Source organism: Argopecten irradians, chromosome 3, assembly GCF_041381155.1.
Source record: "Argopecten irradians isolate NY chromosome 3, Ai_NY, whole genome shotgun sequence".
NCBI lineage: Eukaryota > Metazoa > Mollusca > Bivalvia > Pectinida > Pectinidae > Argopecten > Argopecten irradians.
Window position 1 is genome coordinate 60,847,215 of NC_091136.1, and position 16,978 is coordinate 60,864,192.

Below are 16,978 nucleotides of genomic sequence, written 5' to 3' on the forward strand. Positions count from 1 at the left end.
TAGATCATTCTTTGGTGGGCGCCAAGATCCCTTTGGGATCTCTTGTTACAATTTTACAATACTCACATACAATTTACAATACTCACATACATTTAAAGTAATACTTGAATAATTGTTACTTTGTCCTTGATGTATTTGGGTTTTATTCCAACTGCAGGGCACGGGGGATAATGCCAGGTATTGGGGCTCCTTGTTTAGCATTTTCTTCCTTTCTTGTTTTCCTATCTTTTTGATATGTACCTGTATCTTGGTTGTCTCATTGGAGTGCCCTGATGGTCCAGGAATAGGCTCAATATGTTGTTCAGGAATGTGAGGATTCTGTTTTTCCACCACATAATCATAATTTTCCCGTTCTGGATAAAAATGTTTTCCCCTTTCTCCTTTCTTTCTTTGATCTCTTTCCATAAGATCTGATGTTGCTCTCTTTGTTCTTTTGTGTAGTCCCTGGCAATCACTACCTTTTTGAATTTTTCATCATTTATGCCTCTGATTTGTTTACAGTTTTCCAGTATTTTCCTTTAGTGTATTAGAGGAAGATAATGTTTGTTTGCAAGTAAATTGTATTCAGTAGAAAAGTAAACCACCTATTTTGTAATTGCAGACATGCCTTGTTGGTATTTTGAAAAGAAGGAATTGCGAAACACACCTTCATTCCAAGATGGTATTGATGCAGGTACAGAAGCCAGGTATCGACGTGAGGGTGCAAGATTTATCATCGACGCTGGTACCAAAATGGGATTGTATCCTTTCTGAATGTAATCCATGCATTCTGATAGTATTTCTTTACATCCTTTTGATATGTTAATTGGCTCTGTAGTTAGGCAAAGAGATGTGCACATTTACATCAACCATGAATCACAATTCATTTCTTAAAACCTGAAAAGGATGGTATGTTGAAATCCAAATGGGATGGGAAAGATCATTTGTTAGGTCAAATACATGAGGTTGATGATTTTGAAGTGTCAGAAAAGTTATAGATATATTCATATTATATTATTGTTTCCTGATGTCACCTTAGTTGCTGGGTGTTAGTTGACTATCACTGCACCAGACAGCAAAACAGCGAAATGAATCCTCACTGTCATCATAGATTATGCAGGAAAACTTGCATTTATTGCATGGTGTTGAAACCCATGCTTAGACCATCAATATAAATATTCTATGTTATTTGTGTTTTTAGTGCGATCATACTCACACTATTATTTTCCTTGTCGGGTGTAGAGTCTGTGTACATCCGCTATGCGCAGATTCAAACTGCGCACGCGTTACCGAAAGTCAGTGTCTTTACCGTTTAATAGATTTCGCCGTGATTCAGTGACACCGACCTTTCAAAAACATATACTAAGATATACTTGTCGGCGAAAATCTACAATAGATTAACAACAGTGACATTACACAGTGCTTAACGCATTGGTTGTGTGTAAACTTCAAGCAGGGTATCATACAAACTCTTGCACCAGTCACGATATTATAAGCATCTGATCGACTTTGGAAACTTCCAGAACAATACAATGCAAATCAGGTTTATGTGGCCAATGAAAGAAAGTGACGAAACGGATAACTTTTAGTACCAGCCACATATTTAACTTATTTCACATCATCCTAGGTCCTTAGTGTATATTGAACTATCGCTTACTAAATCCTGACCGCATTTGTTGCAGTTCTTATAAATATTTATAAAATTACACAGCCTGCCTTAAGAGAAACATAATAAAAAATAACAGTATAAAATATCAGTCTGAGTGTGTGAGCTCTAGATCTAATGTACCCTCAAAAGGCGTTGAAGCATGGCACAGGTAAGTCACCACGTGCACAGAGACTGGACAGTGTTCTAGCGGACGATGTAATTTCACATTTAAACTTGTGATGAAGTAAAGGAAAGTATTGATTACAATACACCATGGGCGTAAACCATCTCCTTGCAATAGTCCCAAGGATAATGAGCGAAAGAGCTACGTACACATGTTGCCGAGGATGATTTCATACTAGAAATTAAGGTTAGGAAGTAGTTAGCAAGCACTTAATGTCTAACAGACATATTTCTAGTTTAAGATTTGATTTTTTTTAAAGGTATAGTGGGCCTATACCCAGAAAATATAGGGTGGTGCTATTTACATAACAACTTGCCGTATAATATCCTTAACAGTTATACAGACGATATGACACCTGTGGTACTGGTGTTGTATATTTTCACAGATTCTATATGTTTCACTCCTTCAAGGAATTTCATAGATATGTAAGTACTTTAATTTATCTTATTTATCATTCTAATGTTGTTTCTTGTTTTCTTACATGGTGTTCAGAATGAAAACAGCCTGATATTTTTTTAGGTCACCTGAGACGAAGTCTCAAGTGACCTATTCTAATCGCCTTTTGTCCGTCGTCGTCCGTCGTGCGTCGTATGTCCGTAAACAATTTACGTTTTCGACTTCTCCAAAACTACAGAAGCAATTTCAATGAAATTTTGCACAAACCTTCTAAGGCATGAGGCCAATCAAAATTGTGAATTATATGGTCCCCACCCCCCCAGGGGGCTGTGGGAGGGGCCAAAAGGGGTAAAATTGAGTAAAATTTCAAAAATCTTCTTCTCTACTCGCAGATGTGATAGAATCAAATACTCTTCATAGATAGAAAGGTCTAAAGGTCCTTTACAAAAATTGTGAATTATATGACCCTGGGGTCTCTAGTTTCCCCTTGGGGAGGAGGTTAAGTTTACTATAGTTTATATTGGGGAAAACACATTTTTGAGCATTATTTGGTCATTTGTAATAGGAAATGAGTCAAATGTTGTCAGAATTATCAGTATGAGATGGCCATTTAATCCTATTAACAAATTTTCTATGACTGACCCCCAGGGGCCTTAGGGGCGGGGTCAAAAGGGGTCAAATAGGCTAAAACTTCAAAAATCTTCTTCTGAAATTCTGGAAATGGTAGAATCAAATACTTTTCATAAATAGTAAGGTCTTGAGGTCCTTTACAAAAATTGTGAATTATATGACACTGGGGTCTCACGTTTCCCCCTGGGGAGGGGGTCAAATTTACTATAGGTTATATAGGGAAAACACATTTATGAGCATTTTTTGCTCAATTTTCATTGGAAACGAGTCAAACTTGGTTAGAATTATTAGCCTGAGATAGCATTTTAACATCATATCCATATTGGTCCAGGCTGACCCCCTGGGGCAGAGGGGCGGGGCCAAAAAAGGTCAAACAGGCTAAAACTTCAAAAATATTCTTCTAAAATTCTGGATATGGTAGAATCAATTACACTTAACAAATGAAAAGGTCTTAAAGTTTGTTTTATAAAAATTGTTAATTATATGACCCTGGGGTCTCCTGTTTTCCCTTGGGGAGGGGGTCAAGTTTACTATAGTTTATATAGGAAAAACACATTAATGAGCATTTTTTCTCAATTTTCATAGGAAATGAGTCAAACTTGGTTAGAATTATTAGCCTGAGATAGCATTTTAATATCATATCCACATTGGTCCTGGCCAACCCCCTGGGGGCAGAGGGGCGGGGCTAAGAAAGGGTCAAATAGGCTAAAACTTCAAAAATCTTCTAAAATTCTGGAAATAGTAGAAACAAAAACAAATAATTATAGATGGAAAGGTCTTCAGGTGTTTTATAAAAATTGTGAATTATATGACCTTGGGGTCTCACGTTACCCCCTGGGGAGGGGGTCAAGTTTACTTTAGTTTATATAGGAAAAACATATTTGTGAACATTATTTGCCCAATTTTCAAAGGAAATTAGTCAAACTTGATTAGAATTATTAGCCTAAGATATAGCATCTTAACATCCATATCCGTCCTCGATGACCCCTTAGGGGACCAGAGGGGCAGGACCAAACAGGGTCAAAATGATTAAAATTTCAAAAAATACCTCTAAGTTCACAGGTTTGATGGAAGCAAATACTCTTTATAGTCTAAAAGTCAAATTTATAAATCACTGACCAACCTCAAGGCCCAGCATATAGTGTTTATATGTCTTTAATTTGTTTCATTATTTGTTTCATTATATATTCTATCTCAGGTGACCGTTAAGGCCCATGGGCCTCTGGTTTATTTTTTTGCAGTCATCTGTTTAAATCTGTCATTTAATATAAAGCTTTTTGAAATTTTAAAGATGTTTAACTGTGACACAAAGAAAATCAGGTTTTCATGCTTTTGAAATACTTTTTAACAAATTTATTAGTTGTATCCAAACAACAACAATTCTGTAAATATGAGCAGGTTTTATAGTCTATTTCAGAATATTGAATTGTGGGTAAGCTGATGACAGTTTATATTTAATTATGATTTACCGTGTATGACAGTTGAATTCAATCTTTAATTTTTCTGTTTGTTTTATAGATAACAGCAGCTTGCTGTTTGTTTTTGGCTGGGAAGGTTGAGGAAACACCAAAGAAAGGCAAAGACATCATTAAAATCTGCCAGTCCATGTTGTCCCCCCAAGTGTTCAGTGTATTTGGAGATGATCCCAGGGTGAGGATTTTAGGAAAAATCATTCTCTCTATTAACATAATATGTTAACATGAAACTGTTATATTGGATACTCTTTGAAATCAGATAAGTTTTGATGACAATGTTGTAAAAATAATTTTTACATTATAGTAAGTAGCTCAACAGTTAAACTTGTTTATTTTCTTGTTTAAAGGAAGAAGTGATGACAATGGAAAGAATTCTATTACAAACCATCAAATTTGACCTGCAAGTTGAACACCCATATGGATATCTTTTAAAGTTTGCCAAATTTATAAAAGGTACATATTTTTTGTATCAGTATGTGATAGTTGGTTTGTCAAGCTTAAAACCATACATGTAAAACTCATTTTGGCATCAATTAATGTGCCAATAGAATTAAGATTAAATAATAAACATGATCTGCTCCCTTGGTCAAGGTCTGAATTACCTGTATGTTGATGCAGTAAAGCAGATTGGGCTACAATCTACATAATTTAATGCAATACAATATGGTAATTGATTTATAGAATCTGATCTTCTTTCTATCAAGTTTAACCATAACATAGCTGTATATCATGAATGTTGTCAATATTGTTTATAACTGTGTAATCTGACTTTACACATGTATTTACTACAGGTGACAAAGAAAAGATACAGAAGCTGGTACAAATGGCCTGGACTTTTATAAATGACAGGTTAGTCATTGGGGTACAAAATTGTAAGGGATATTCCAGATTAAAATGTCACCAGCAAAAAAAAACTTCTGACCTGTGCCATACTGGAAAATGAATTTTGTTTGATACTATTGGTGTTTATTTGATGTTTCCAGTCTATGTCACTGATGTTTATTTGATGTTTCCAGCCTATGTCACTGATGTTTATTATGTTTCCAGCCCACCATCATCAGATGGTGGGCTATTCAAATCGCCTTTCGTCCGTGGTCCGTCTTCCGTCCGTCCTTCCGTCCGTCCGTTCCGTCCGTCCGTCCGTCCGTCCGTCCTTCCGTCCGTCCGTCCGTCCGTCCGTCCGTCCGTCCGTCCGTCCGTCCGTCCTTCCGTCCGTCCGTCCGTTTAACAATTCTTGTTACCGCTATTTCTCTAAAAGTACTGAAGGGATCTTTCTCAAATTTCATATGTAGGTTCCCCTAGGACCCTAGTTGTGCATATTGTATTTTGGGACTGATCGGTCAACAAGATTGCCGCCAGGCAGCCATCTTGGATTTTGATAGTTAAAGTTTGTTACCGCTATTTCTCAGAAAGTACTGAAGGGATCTTTCTCAAATTTCATATGTAGGTTCCCCTAGGACCCTAGTTGTGCATATTGTATTTTGGGACTGATCGGTCAACAAGATGGCCGCCAGGCAGCCATCTTGGATTTTGATAGTTAAAGTTTGTTACCGCTATTTCTCATAAAGTACTGAAGGGATCTTTCTCAAATTTCATATGTAGGTTCCCCTAGGACCCTAGTTGTGCATATTGCATTTTGGGACTGATCGGTCAACAAGATGGCCGACAAGCAGCCATCTTGGATTTTGATAGTTAAAGTTTGTTACCGCTAATTCTCAGAAAGTACTGAAGGGATCTTTCTCAAATTTCATATGTAGATTCCCCTAGGACCCCAGTTGTGCATATTGCATTTTTGGAATGATCGGTCAACAAGATGGCCGACCGGTGGCCATCTTGGATTTTGATAGTTAAAGTTTGTTACCGCTATTTCTCAGAAAGTATTGAAGGGATTGTTCTCAAATTTCATATGTAGGTTCCTCTAGGACCCTAGTTCTGCATATTACATTTTTGGACTGATCGGTCAACAAGATGGCCGACCAGCAGCCATCTTGGATTTTGATAGTTAAAGTTTGTTACGGCTATTCTCAGAAAGTACTGAAGGGATCTTTCTCAAATTTCATATGTAGGTTCCCCTAGGACCCTAGTAGTGCATGTTGCATTTTTGGACTGATCGGTCAACAAGATGGTCGCCAGGTAGCCATCTTGGATTTTGATAGTTAAAGTTTGTTACCGCTATTTCTCAGAAAGCACTGAAGGGATCTTTCTCAAATTTCATTTGTAGGTTCCCCTAGGACCCTAGTTGTGCATATTGTATTTTGGGACTGATCAGTCAACAAGATGGCCGCCAGGTAGCCATCTTGGATTTTGATAGTTAAAGTTTGTTACCGCTATTTCTCATAAAGTATTGAAGGGATCTTTCTCAAATTTCATATGTAGGTTCCCCTAGGACCCTAGTTGTGCATATTGCATTTTGGGACTGATCGGTCAACAAGATGGCCGACCAGCCAGCCATCTTGGATTTTGATAGTTAATGTTTGTTACCGCTAATTCTCAGAAAGTACTGAAGGGATCTTTCTCAAATTTCATATGTAGGTTCCCCTAGGACCCCAGTTGTGCATATTGCATTTTGGGACTGATCGGTCAACAAGATGGCCGACCGGTGCCCATCTTGGATTTTGATAGTTAAAGTTTGTTACGCTATTTCTCAGAAAGTATTGAAGGGATTTTTCTCAAATTTCATATGTAGGTTCCCCTAGGACCCTAGTAGAGCATATTGCATTTTGGGACTGATCAGTCAACAAGATGGCCGCCAGGTAGCCATCTTGGATTTTGATAGTTAAAGTTTGTTACCGCTATTTCTCAGAAAGCACTGAAGGGATCTTTCTCAAATTTTTATGTAGGTTTCCCTAGGACCCCAGTTGTGCATATTGCATTTTGGGACTGATCAGTCAACAAGATGGCCGCCAGGTAGCCATCTTGGATTTTGATAGTTAAAGTTTGTTACCGCTATTTCTCAGAAAGTACTGAAGGGATCTTTCTCAAATTTCATATGTAGGTTCCCCTAGGACCCTAGTAGTGCATGTTGCATTTTGGGACTGATCGGTCAACAAGATGGCCGCCAGGTAGCCATCTTGGATTTTGATAGTTAAAGTTTGTTACCGCTATTTCTCAGAAAGCACTGAAGGGATCTTTCTCAAATTTCATATGTAGGTTCCCCTAGGACCCTAGTTGTGCATATTGTATTTTGGGACTGATCGGTCAACAGAAGACATCTTGGATTTTGATAGTTAAAGTTTGTTACCGCTATTTCTCATAAAGCATTGAAGGGATCTTTCTCAAATTTCATATGTAGGTTCCCGTAGGACCCTAGTTGTGCATATTGCATTTTGGGACTGATCGGTCAACAAGATGGCCGACCAGCCGCCATCTTGGATTTTGATAGTTAAAGTTTGTTACCGCTAATTCTCAGAAAGTACTGAAGGGATCTTTCTCAAATTTCATATGTAGGTTCCCCTAGGACCCCAGTTGTGCATATTGCATTTTGGGACTGATCGGTCAACAAGATGGCCGACCGGTGGCCATCTTGGATTTTGATAGTTAAAGTTTGTTACCACTATTTCTCAGAAAGTATTGAAGGGATTGTTCTCAAATTTCATATGTAGGTTCCTCTAGGACCCTAGTTCTGCATATTACATTTTGGGACTGATCGGTCAACAAGATGGCCGACCAGCAGCCATCTTGGATTTTGATAGTTAAAGTTTGTTACGGCTATTTCTCAGAAAGTATTGAAGGGATTGTTCTCAAATTTCATATGTAGGTTCCCCTAGGACCCTAGTAGTGCATATTGCATTTTGGGACTGATCAGTCAACAAGATGGCCGCCAGGTAGCCATCTTGGATTTTGATAGTTAAAGTTTGTTACCGCTATTTCTCAGAAAGCACTGAAGGGATCTTTCTCAAATTTCATATGTAGGTTTCCCTAGGACCCCAGTTGTGCATATTGCATTTTGGGACTGATCAGTCAACAAGATGGCCGCCAGGTAGCCATCTTGGATTTTGATAATTAAAGTTTGTTACCGCTATTTCTCAGAAAGCACTGAAGGGATCTTTCTCAAATTTCATATGTAGGTTCCCCTAGGACCCTAGTTGTGCATATTGCATTTTGGGACTGATCGGTCAACAAGATGGCCGACCGGTAGCCATCTTGAATTTTGATAGTTAAAGTTTGTTACCGCTATTTCTCATAAAGTATTGAAGGGATCTTTCTCAAATTTCATATGTAGGTTCCCGTAGGACCCTAGTTGTGCATATTGCATTTTGGGACTGATCGGTCAACAAGATGGCCGACCAGCCGCCATCTTGGATTTTGATAGTTAAAGTTTGTTACCGCTAATTCTCAGAAAGTACTGAAGGGATTGTTCTTCAAATTTCATATGTAGGTTCCCCTAGGACCCTAGTAGAGCATATTGCATTTTGGGACTGATCAGTCAACAAGATGGCCGCCAGGTAGCCATCTTGGATTTTGATAGTTAAAGTTTGTTACCGCTATTTCTCAGAAAGCACTGAAGGGATCTTTCTCAAATTTCATATGTAGGTTTCCCTAGGACCCCAGTTGTGCATATTGCATTTTGGGACTGATCAGTCAACAAGATGGCCGCCAGGTAGCCATCTTGGATTTTGATAGTTAAAGTTTGTTACCGCTATTTCTCAGAAAGCACTGAAGGGATCTTTCTCAAATTTCATATGTAGGTTCCCCTAGGACCCTAGTAGTGCATGTTGCATTTTTGGACTGATCGGTCAACAAGATGGCCGCCAGGTAGCCATCTTGGATTTTGATAGTTAAAGTTTGTTACCGCTATTTCTCAGAAAGCACTGAAGGGATCTTTCTCAAATTTCATATGTAGGTTCCCCTAGGACCCTAGTTGTGCATATTGTATTTTGGGACTGATCGGTCAACAAGACTTGGATTTTGATAGTTAAAGTTTGTTACCGCTATTTCTCATAAAGCATTGAAGGGATCTTTCTCAAATTTCATATGTAGGTTCCCGTAGGACCCTAGTTGTGCATATTGCATTTTGGGACTGATCGGTCAACAAGATGGCCGACCAGCCGCCATCTTGGATTTTGATAGTTAAAGTTTGTTACCGCTAATTCTCAGAAAGTACTGAAGGGATCTTTCTCAAATTTCATATGTAGGTTCCCCTAGGACCCCAGTTGTGCATATTGCATTTTGGGACTGATCGGTCAACAAGATGGCCGACCGGTGGCCATCTTGGATTTTGATAGTTAAAGTTTGTTACCACTATTTCTCAGAAAGTATTGAAGGGATTTTCTCAAATTTCATATGTAGGTTCCTCTAGGACCCTAGTTGTGCATATTACATTTTGGGACTGATCGGTCAACAAGATGGCCGACACGCAGCCATCTTGGATTTTGATAGTTAGAGTTTGTTACGGCTATTTCTCAGAAAGTATTGAAGGGATTGTTCTCAAATTTCATATGTAGGTTCCCCTAGGACCCTAGTAGTGCATATTGCATTTTGGGACTGATCAGTCAACAAGATGGCCGCCAGGTAGCCATCTTGGATTTTGATAGTTAAAGTTTGTTACCGCTATTTCTCAGAAAGCACTGAAGGGATCTTTCTCAAATTTCATATGTAGGTTCCCCTAGGACCCCAGTTGTGCATATTGCATTTTGGGACTGATCGGTCAACAAGATGGCCGACCGGTAGCCATCTTGAATTTTGATAGTTAAAGTTTGTTACCGCTATTTCTCATAAAGTATTGAAGGGATCTTTCTCAAATTTCATATGTAGGTTCCCGTAGGACCCTAGTTGTGCATATTGCATTTTGGGACTGATCGGTCAACAAGATGGCCGACCAGCCGCCATCTTGGATTTTGATAGTTAAAGTTTGTTACCGCTAATTCTCAGAAAGTACTGAAGGGATTGTTCTCAAATTTCATATGTAGGTTCCCCTAGGACCCTAGTAGTGCATATTGCATTTTGGGACTGATCAGTCAACAAGATGGCCGCCAGGTAGCCATCTTGGATTTTGATAGTTAAAGTTTGTTACCGCTATTTCTCAGAAAGCACTGAAGGGATCTTTCTCAAATTTCATATGTAGGTTTCCCTAGGACCCCAGTTGTGCATATTGCATTTTGGGACTGATCGGTCAACAAGATGGCCGCCAGGTAGCCATCTTGGATTTTGATAGTTAAAGTTTGTTACCGCTATTTCTCAGAAAGCACTGAAGGGATCTTTCTCAAATTTCATATGTAGGTTCCCCTAGGACCCTAGTAGTGCATGTTGCATTTTTGGACTGATCGGTCAACAAGATGGCCGCCAGGTAGCCATCTTGGATTTTGATAGTTAAAGTTTGTTACCGCTATTTCTCAGAAAGCACTGAAGGGATCTTTCTCAAATTTCATATGTAGGTTCCCCTAGGACCCTAGTTGTGCATATTGTATTTTGGGACTGATCGGTCAACAAGACTTGGATTTTGATAGTTAAAGTTTGTTACCGCTATTTCTCATAAAGCATTGAAGGGATCTTTCTCAAATTTCATATGTAGGTTCCCGTAGGACCCTAGTTGTGCATATTGCATTTTGGGACTGATCGGTCAACAAGATGGCCGACCAGCCGCCATCTTGGATTTTGATAGTTAAAGTTTGTTACCGCTAATTCTCAGAAAGTACTGAAGGGATCTTTCTCAAATTTCATATGTAGGTTCCCCTAGGACCCCAGTTGTGCATATTGCATTTTGGGACTGATCGGTCAACAAGATGGCCGACCGGTGGCCATCTTGGATTTTGATAGTTAAAGTTTGTTACCACTATTTCTCAGAAAGTATTGAAGGGATTGTTCTCAAATTTCATATGTAGGTTCCTCTAGGACCCTAGTTCTGCATATTACATTTTGGGACTGATCGGTCAACAAGATGGCCGACCAGCAGCCATCTTGGATTTTGATAGTTAAAGTTTGTTACGGCTATTTCTCAGAAAGTATTGAAGGGATTGTTCTCAAATTTCATATGTAGGTTCCCCTAGGACCCTAGTAGTGCATATTGCATTTTGGGACTGATCAGTCAACAAGATGGCCGCCAGGTAGCCATCTTGGATTTTGATAGTTAAAGTTTGTTACCGCTATTTCTCAGAAAGCACTGAAGGGATCTTTCTCAAATTTCATATGTAGGTTCCCCTAGGACCCCAGTTGTGCTTATTGCATTTTGGGACTGATCGGTCAACAAGATGGCCGACAGGTAGCCATCTTGGATTTTGATAATTAAAGTTTGTTACCGCTATTTCTCAGAAAGCACTGAAGGGATCTTTCTCAAATTTCATATGTAGGTTCCCCTAGGACCCCAGTTGTGCATATTGCATTTTGGGACTGATCGGTCAACAAGATGGCCGACCGGTAGCCATCTTGGATTTTGATAGTTAAAGTTTGTTACCGCTAATTCTCAGAAAGTACTGAAGGGATCTTTCTCAAATTTCATATGTAGGTTCCCCTAGGACCCCAGTTGTGCATATTGCATTTTGGGACTGATCGGTCAACAAGATGGCCGACCGGTGGCCATCTTGGATTTTGATAGTTAAAGTTTGTTACCGCTATTTCTCAGAAAGTATTGAAGGGATTGTTCTCAAATTTCATATGTAGGTTCCTCTAGGACCCTAGTTCTGCATATTACATTTTGGGACTGATCGGTCAACAAGATGGCCGACCAGCAGCCATCTTGGATTTTGATAGTTAAAGTTTGTTACGGCTATTTCTCAGAAAGTATTGAAGGGATTGTTCTCAAATTTCATATATAGGTTCCCCTAGGACCCTAGAAGTGCATATTGCATTTTTGGACTGATCAGTCAACAAGATGGCCGCCAGGTAGCCATCTTGGATTTTGATAGTTAAAGTTTGTTACCGCTATTTCTCAGAAAGCACTGAAGGGATCTTTCTCAAATTTCATATGTAGGTTTCCCTAGGACCCCAGTTGTGCATATTGCATTTTGGGACTGATCAGTCAACAAGATGGCCGCCAGGTAGCCATCTTGGATTTTGATAGTTAAAGTTTGTTACCGCTATTTCTCAGAAAGTATTGAAGGGATTGTTCTCAAATATCATATGTAGGTTCCTCTAGGACCCCAGTTCTGCCTATTGCATTTTGCGACCACCATCTTGGATTTTGATAGTTTAAAGTTTGAAAAGCAGAAAAAAGAAGTGTAAGTTTGAAAAGCAGAGAAAAGATCCCTCTTTCATTTGTCAGACATAGATCAATTTTTGGTGGGCGCCAAGATCCCTCTGGGATCTCTTGTTGATGTTTCCAGCCTATGTCACTGATGTTTATTTGATGTTTCCAGCCTACGTCACTGATGTTTATTTGATGTTTCCAGTCTATGTCAATGATGTTTATTTGATGTTTCCAGCCTATGTTACTGATGTTTATTTGATGTTTTCAGCCTATGTCACTGATGTTTCTTTGATGTTTCCAGCCTATGTCACTGATGTTTATTTGATTTTTCCAGCCTATGTCACTGATGTTTATTTGATGTTTCCAGCCTACGTCACTGATGTTTATTTGATGTTTCCAGTCTATGTCAATGATGTTTATTTGATGTTTCCAGCCTATGTTACTGATGTTTATTTGATGTTTTCAGCCTATGTCACTGATGTTTCTTTGATGTTTCCAGCCTATGTCACTGATGTTTATTTGATGTTTCCAGCCTATGTCACAGAAGTTTATTTGATGTTTCCAGCCTATGTTACTGATGTTTATTTGATGTTTCCAGCCTATGTTACTGATGTTTATTTGATTTTTCCAGCCTATGTCACTGATGTTTATTTGATGTTTCCAGCCTATGTCACTGATGTTTATTTGATGTTTCCAGCCTATGTCACTGATGTTTATTTGATGTTTCCAGCCTATGTCACTGATGTTTATTTGATGTTTCCAGCCTTTGTCACTGATGTTTATTGTTTCCAGCCTAGGCTATGTCACTGATGTTTATTTGATGTTTCCAGCCTTTGTCACTGATGTTTATTGTTTCCAGCCTATGTCACTGATGTTTATTTGATGTTTCCAGCCTATGTTGCTGATGTTTATTTGATGTTTCCAGCCTATGTTACTGATGATTATTTGATGTTTCCAGCCTATGTCACTGATGTTTATTTGATGTTTCCAGCCTATGTTACTGATGTTTATTTGATGTTTCCAGCCTATGTTACTGATGTTTATTGTTTCCAGCCTATGTCACTGATGTTTATTTGATGTTTCCAGCCTATGTTACTGATGTTTATCTGATGTTGCCAGCCTTTGTCACTGATGTTTATTGTTTCCAGCCTATGTCACTGATGTTTATTTGATGTTTCCAGCCTATGTCACTGATGTTTATTTGATGTTTCCAGCCTATATCACTGATGTTTATTTGATGTTTCCAGCCTATGTCACTGATGTTTATTTGATGTTTCCAGCCTATGTCACTGATGTTTATTTGATGTTTCCAGCCTATGTCACTGATGTTTATTGTTTCCAGCATATGTCACTGATGTTTATTTGATGTTTCCAGCCTATGTAACTGATGTTTATTTGATGTTTCCAGCCTTTGTACGACTCAGTGTCTACAGTGGGAGCCAGAGGTGATCAGTGTATCCCTGATGTACCTGGGGACACGACTCACTAAGTTTGATATACAGGATTGGCATGGCAAGGTACCAGGATCAAAGACAAAATGGTGGGAGTTTCTGGTGGAGGACATCACTGTAGAACTCATGGAAGGTCAGTTTAAATCAAAAGTCTTCAGCATGTGGCATGTCATGTACTAGCCATTCAAAATCTTTCACAATTGTCAAGATGTAAGATTATTTCTCCCTTAAGTAACATTACATATAAATGTAATAGGTTATAATCTACACAACTGATAGAAAGTATTTGAACGTTTTGTCTTAATGTCCATGCTGTTGATTCAGTTAAGATCATAAAACAATTCATGTTAAGTTTTCATCAGAGAGAAAGTATGCGAGTCTCATTTTTACGCTTAAGGCTATATAGCCTTACAGCGTATTGTCATTGCATGTGAGACCGGAAATGCCTTTTCGACTACGACACCACCTAGCGTGAAAAAGTACTACACCTCAGGTCCAAAAAATCTGCTTTCTAAAGCAAATATGCTGTCATGGTGTAATTATGATTGCATGAAAAAAATCTGTAGTATTTCCTTAAGTGTTATAGTTTCAAAAATGTGTCCAAATCTATAATATCATTGTCTATTAATGGAAAATAGTGAGAATAATTTGCATGAATGATAGCGATTGATGACCTAAATTCTCGCCAATCATTTGCATATAGGATGAACTTCTAGTTTAGTAACACTAAATAAAGGAATTGACAGGATTTAAGTATGTATAAGTAGGGTTGGTATGGGTACTAAATTTTGTCCTCTGTGTACCCGAATTAAGTATCCGATCCGTACCTAGATACTCGACATGTATTCCTACAGTATGTGAACGTATTCCTATGTGAACGCATCAACTTCGTGAGTTAGCTTAGTGGTACAATTTACCGATGTTGTTTGGGGTGATCTGCAGATGGAGCAAATTTCAATGTAATCATAATGAAATGTGAGAGAGATTTATTCTCCAATACTGCAAATGGCATTGGTATATCAATTTAATATCAATCGGTAACATCATACAATCGTAATGTAACAAGCTGACAGAGCCCAGAATGCTGTTTACCGCACATGCGCAACAGGAAGTACAAAAGAGTGACGTAGTCTTCCTTCGGATAGCCTCTGGTGTTATCATATACAGCATACCGATAGTGAAAGTAAACATGTGCGCCATTCATGATCACTTCTCCGATCATGGGAAATAAGAATTGCAACAATGTTGCTTGTGAACATGTCGTTAGCAGATGAAGTGTCATCCTTTGTGAGTAAAATAGAACAAAAGAGTGCTATTTTGTACTTCCTGTTACTGAATTTTACGTTAACACAGACATCTAACACTCAGTATCAGTATGTTTTCTATTTTGACGGATGCCCAGCCGGGAAGCCTACACATGTTTCCTACGTGTATTTTGACGGGTACCCGGGTACTTCCCCAACACGACCCGTGTGGCAATAATCAAGGCCTACAACAAAATTCCATTCGTATTTGGACACAGAAACAGCAAAAATCGTAATTGTTCATTTCGTTTTGCTTATACCTGTCTACAGTAAATAAATTACACATGAAGTGAACTTACGTGTCTCTGTGTATTTCTGCTAACGTATGTGATATAGATGTTTTATTTTATTACAAGAACAAGAACATTACTTTATATTTTGGAGCAGTTTCCTTTTCGAATTTGAAGTTGACAAAAAAATAGAAAAAGATACAGTTCGTGTGAGAAACAGATACATTCAAGTAATTACTTACAAAGTGTAAACTGTAGAATGAAACAAACAGTTCACCAGGTGACAGATACATGTACTGACTACACGTGTAAACTGTAGAATGAAACAAACAGTCCAGGTGACAGATACTTGTACTTACTACAAGTGAGAACTGAACTGTAGAAATGATATAAAACAGTTCAAGGTGACAGATACATGTACCTACTACAAATGTGAACTGTAGAAACAAATAAGGGACAGTTCTGTTGACAGATACTACTAACTGTAGAATACAACTTATGTGACAGATACAAGTTGGAGTCAGCGTACGTCCTCTTCTTTGTATACATCTGTATGAAACTGAGGACAGGTTCACACAAGTTCCATCACACAGAGCTTTGGTACTATACGTCTTACACTCTTTTGTGTCCTTGTTGTAGGAATATGACAGACAGTCCGTCTGACATTTAGTTGAACACTCGATGATAACGGTTGTACACGTTTTTCTCCACACTAGTACATAGCCTTCGTAGTCGGAGAGGACACATTGTGTTTCACGTTTGAACGATGGAGATTTTATTGTTGCGTTTGTGATGTATACCAGAAGCACATCAGCAACATGTAAACATTCAGTTTGAAAATTGTAATTGAATTTTGAAATTATTTACACAACACTAAAGTAAAACAATAGTGTTTAGGATTTATTCATGATAAGTGAGAACTAATTGATCACATTCGCGACTGTCACTGTACTTTTCGAACTAACTATTAATGAAAACCACGCGAGAACTGTAGACTATACAAACGGGAATAAAAAAATGTAACACTTGACAGTTTTTTCATGCAATAAATACTTTGTCTTGTCAAGTCAAACGAAACATCAATGTATTGTTTGTTGACTGGAAATTCACACAGATTTTTTTATCACTTAGCTTTAAGAACGGAAGAATAGGGAGACATTCTTAATCTTTTAAAACGTATACAGCTGAATAAATGACTTACCCAATTTAATTTTGCAGAAAGTAACACGGTGTAACCCTCGGATAATCCAAAGCTACAAACTCAAAGGCTTAGACGCCGGTTCACCACATATCAAAAAAATTAGTCAGTCGCCCATACTTTTGACAGTCAATAAAGACAAACACAAAATGTTCCTACACAACAGACACGTTTGTAACTTACCAAACAAATACAGACATTGTGACAAAATATGTATTTTTTGACAAACTACGTATTATAGTTTGGCTGTTGTCTATTCAAAATAAAAGTCTGATAATGATAATCTGCAAACAATTAATCTCCTTTATTATGTAGCTTTACACAAACGTCGTATATTTTATCCTGGCCAAATTGTTGAACA

General features: G+C 38.2%; 1 protein-coding gene across 2 annotated transcripts in view; it reads left to right on the plus strand.

Moving 5' to 3' along the window:
- The window catches only part of LOC138319274 (cyclin-K-like), a 47,229-nt gene that overhangs the window by 5,372 nt on the left and 24,879 nt on the right, over window positions 1-16,978 (plus strand). The window contains exons 2-7 of one of the 2 annotated variants that reach the window (XM_069262314.1): window positions 602-740; window positions 2,155-2,236; window positions 4,356-4,487; window positions 4,660-4,765; window positions 5,104-5,161; window positions 13,843-14,018. In XM_069262314.1, the coding sequence (XP_069118415.1) occupies window positions 604-740; window positions 2,155-2,236; window positions 4,356-4,487; window positions 4,660-4,765; window positions 5,104-5,161; window positions 13,843-14,018 (691 nt within the window). In that variant the 5' untranslated portion in view covers window positions 602-603. Of the gene's footprint in view, window positions 1-601; window positions 741-1,815; window positions 1,998-2,154; window positions 2,237-4,355; window positions 4,488-4,659; window positions 4,766-5,103; window positions 5,162-13,842; window positions 14,019-16,978 lie in introns of those variants that run through there. The other variant, XM_069262315.1, reaches the window with a different exon arrangement.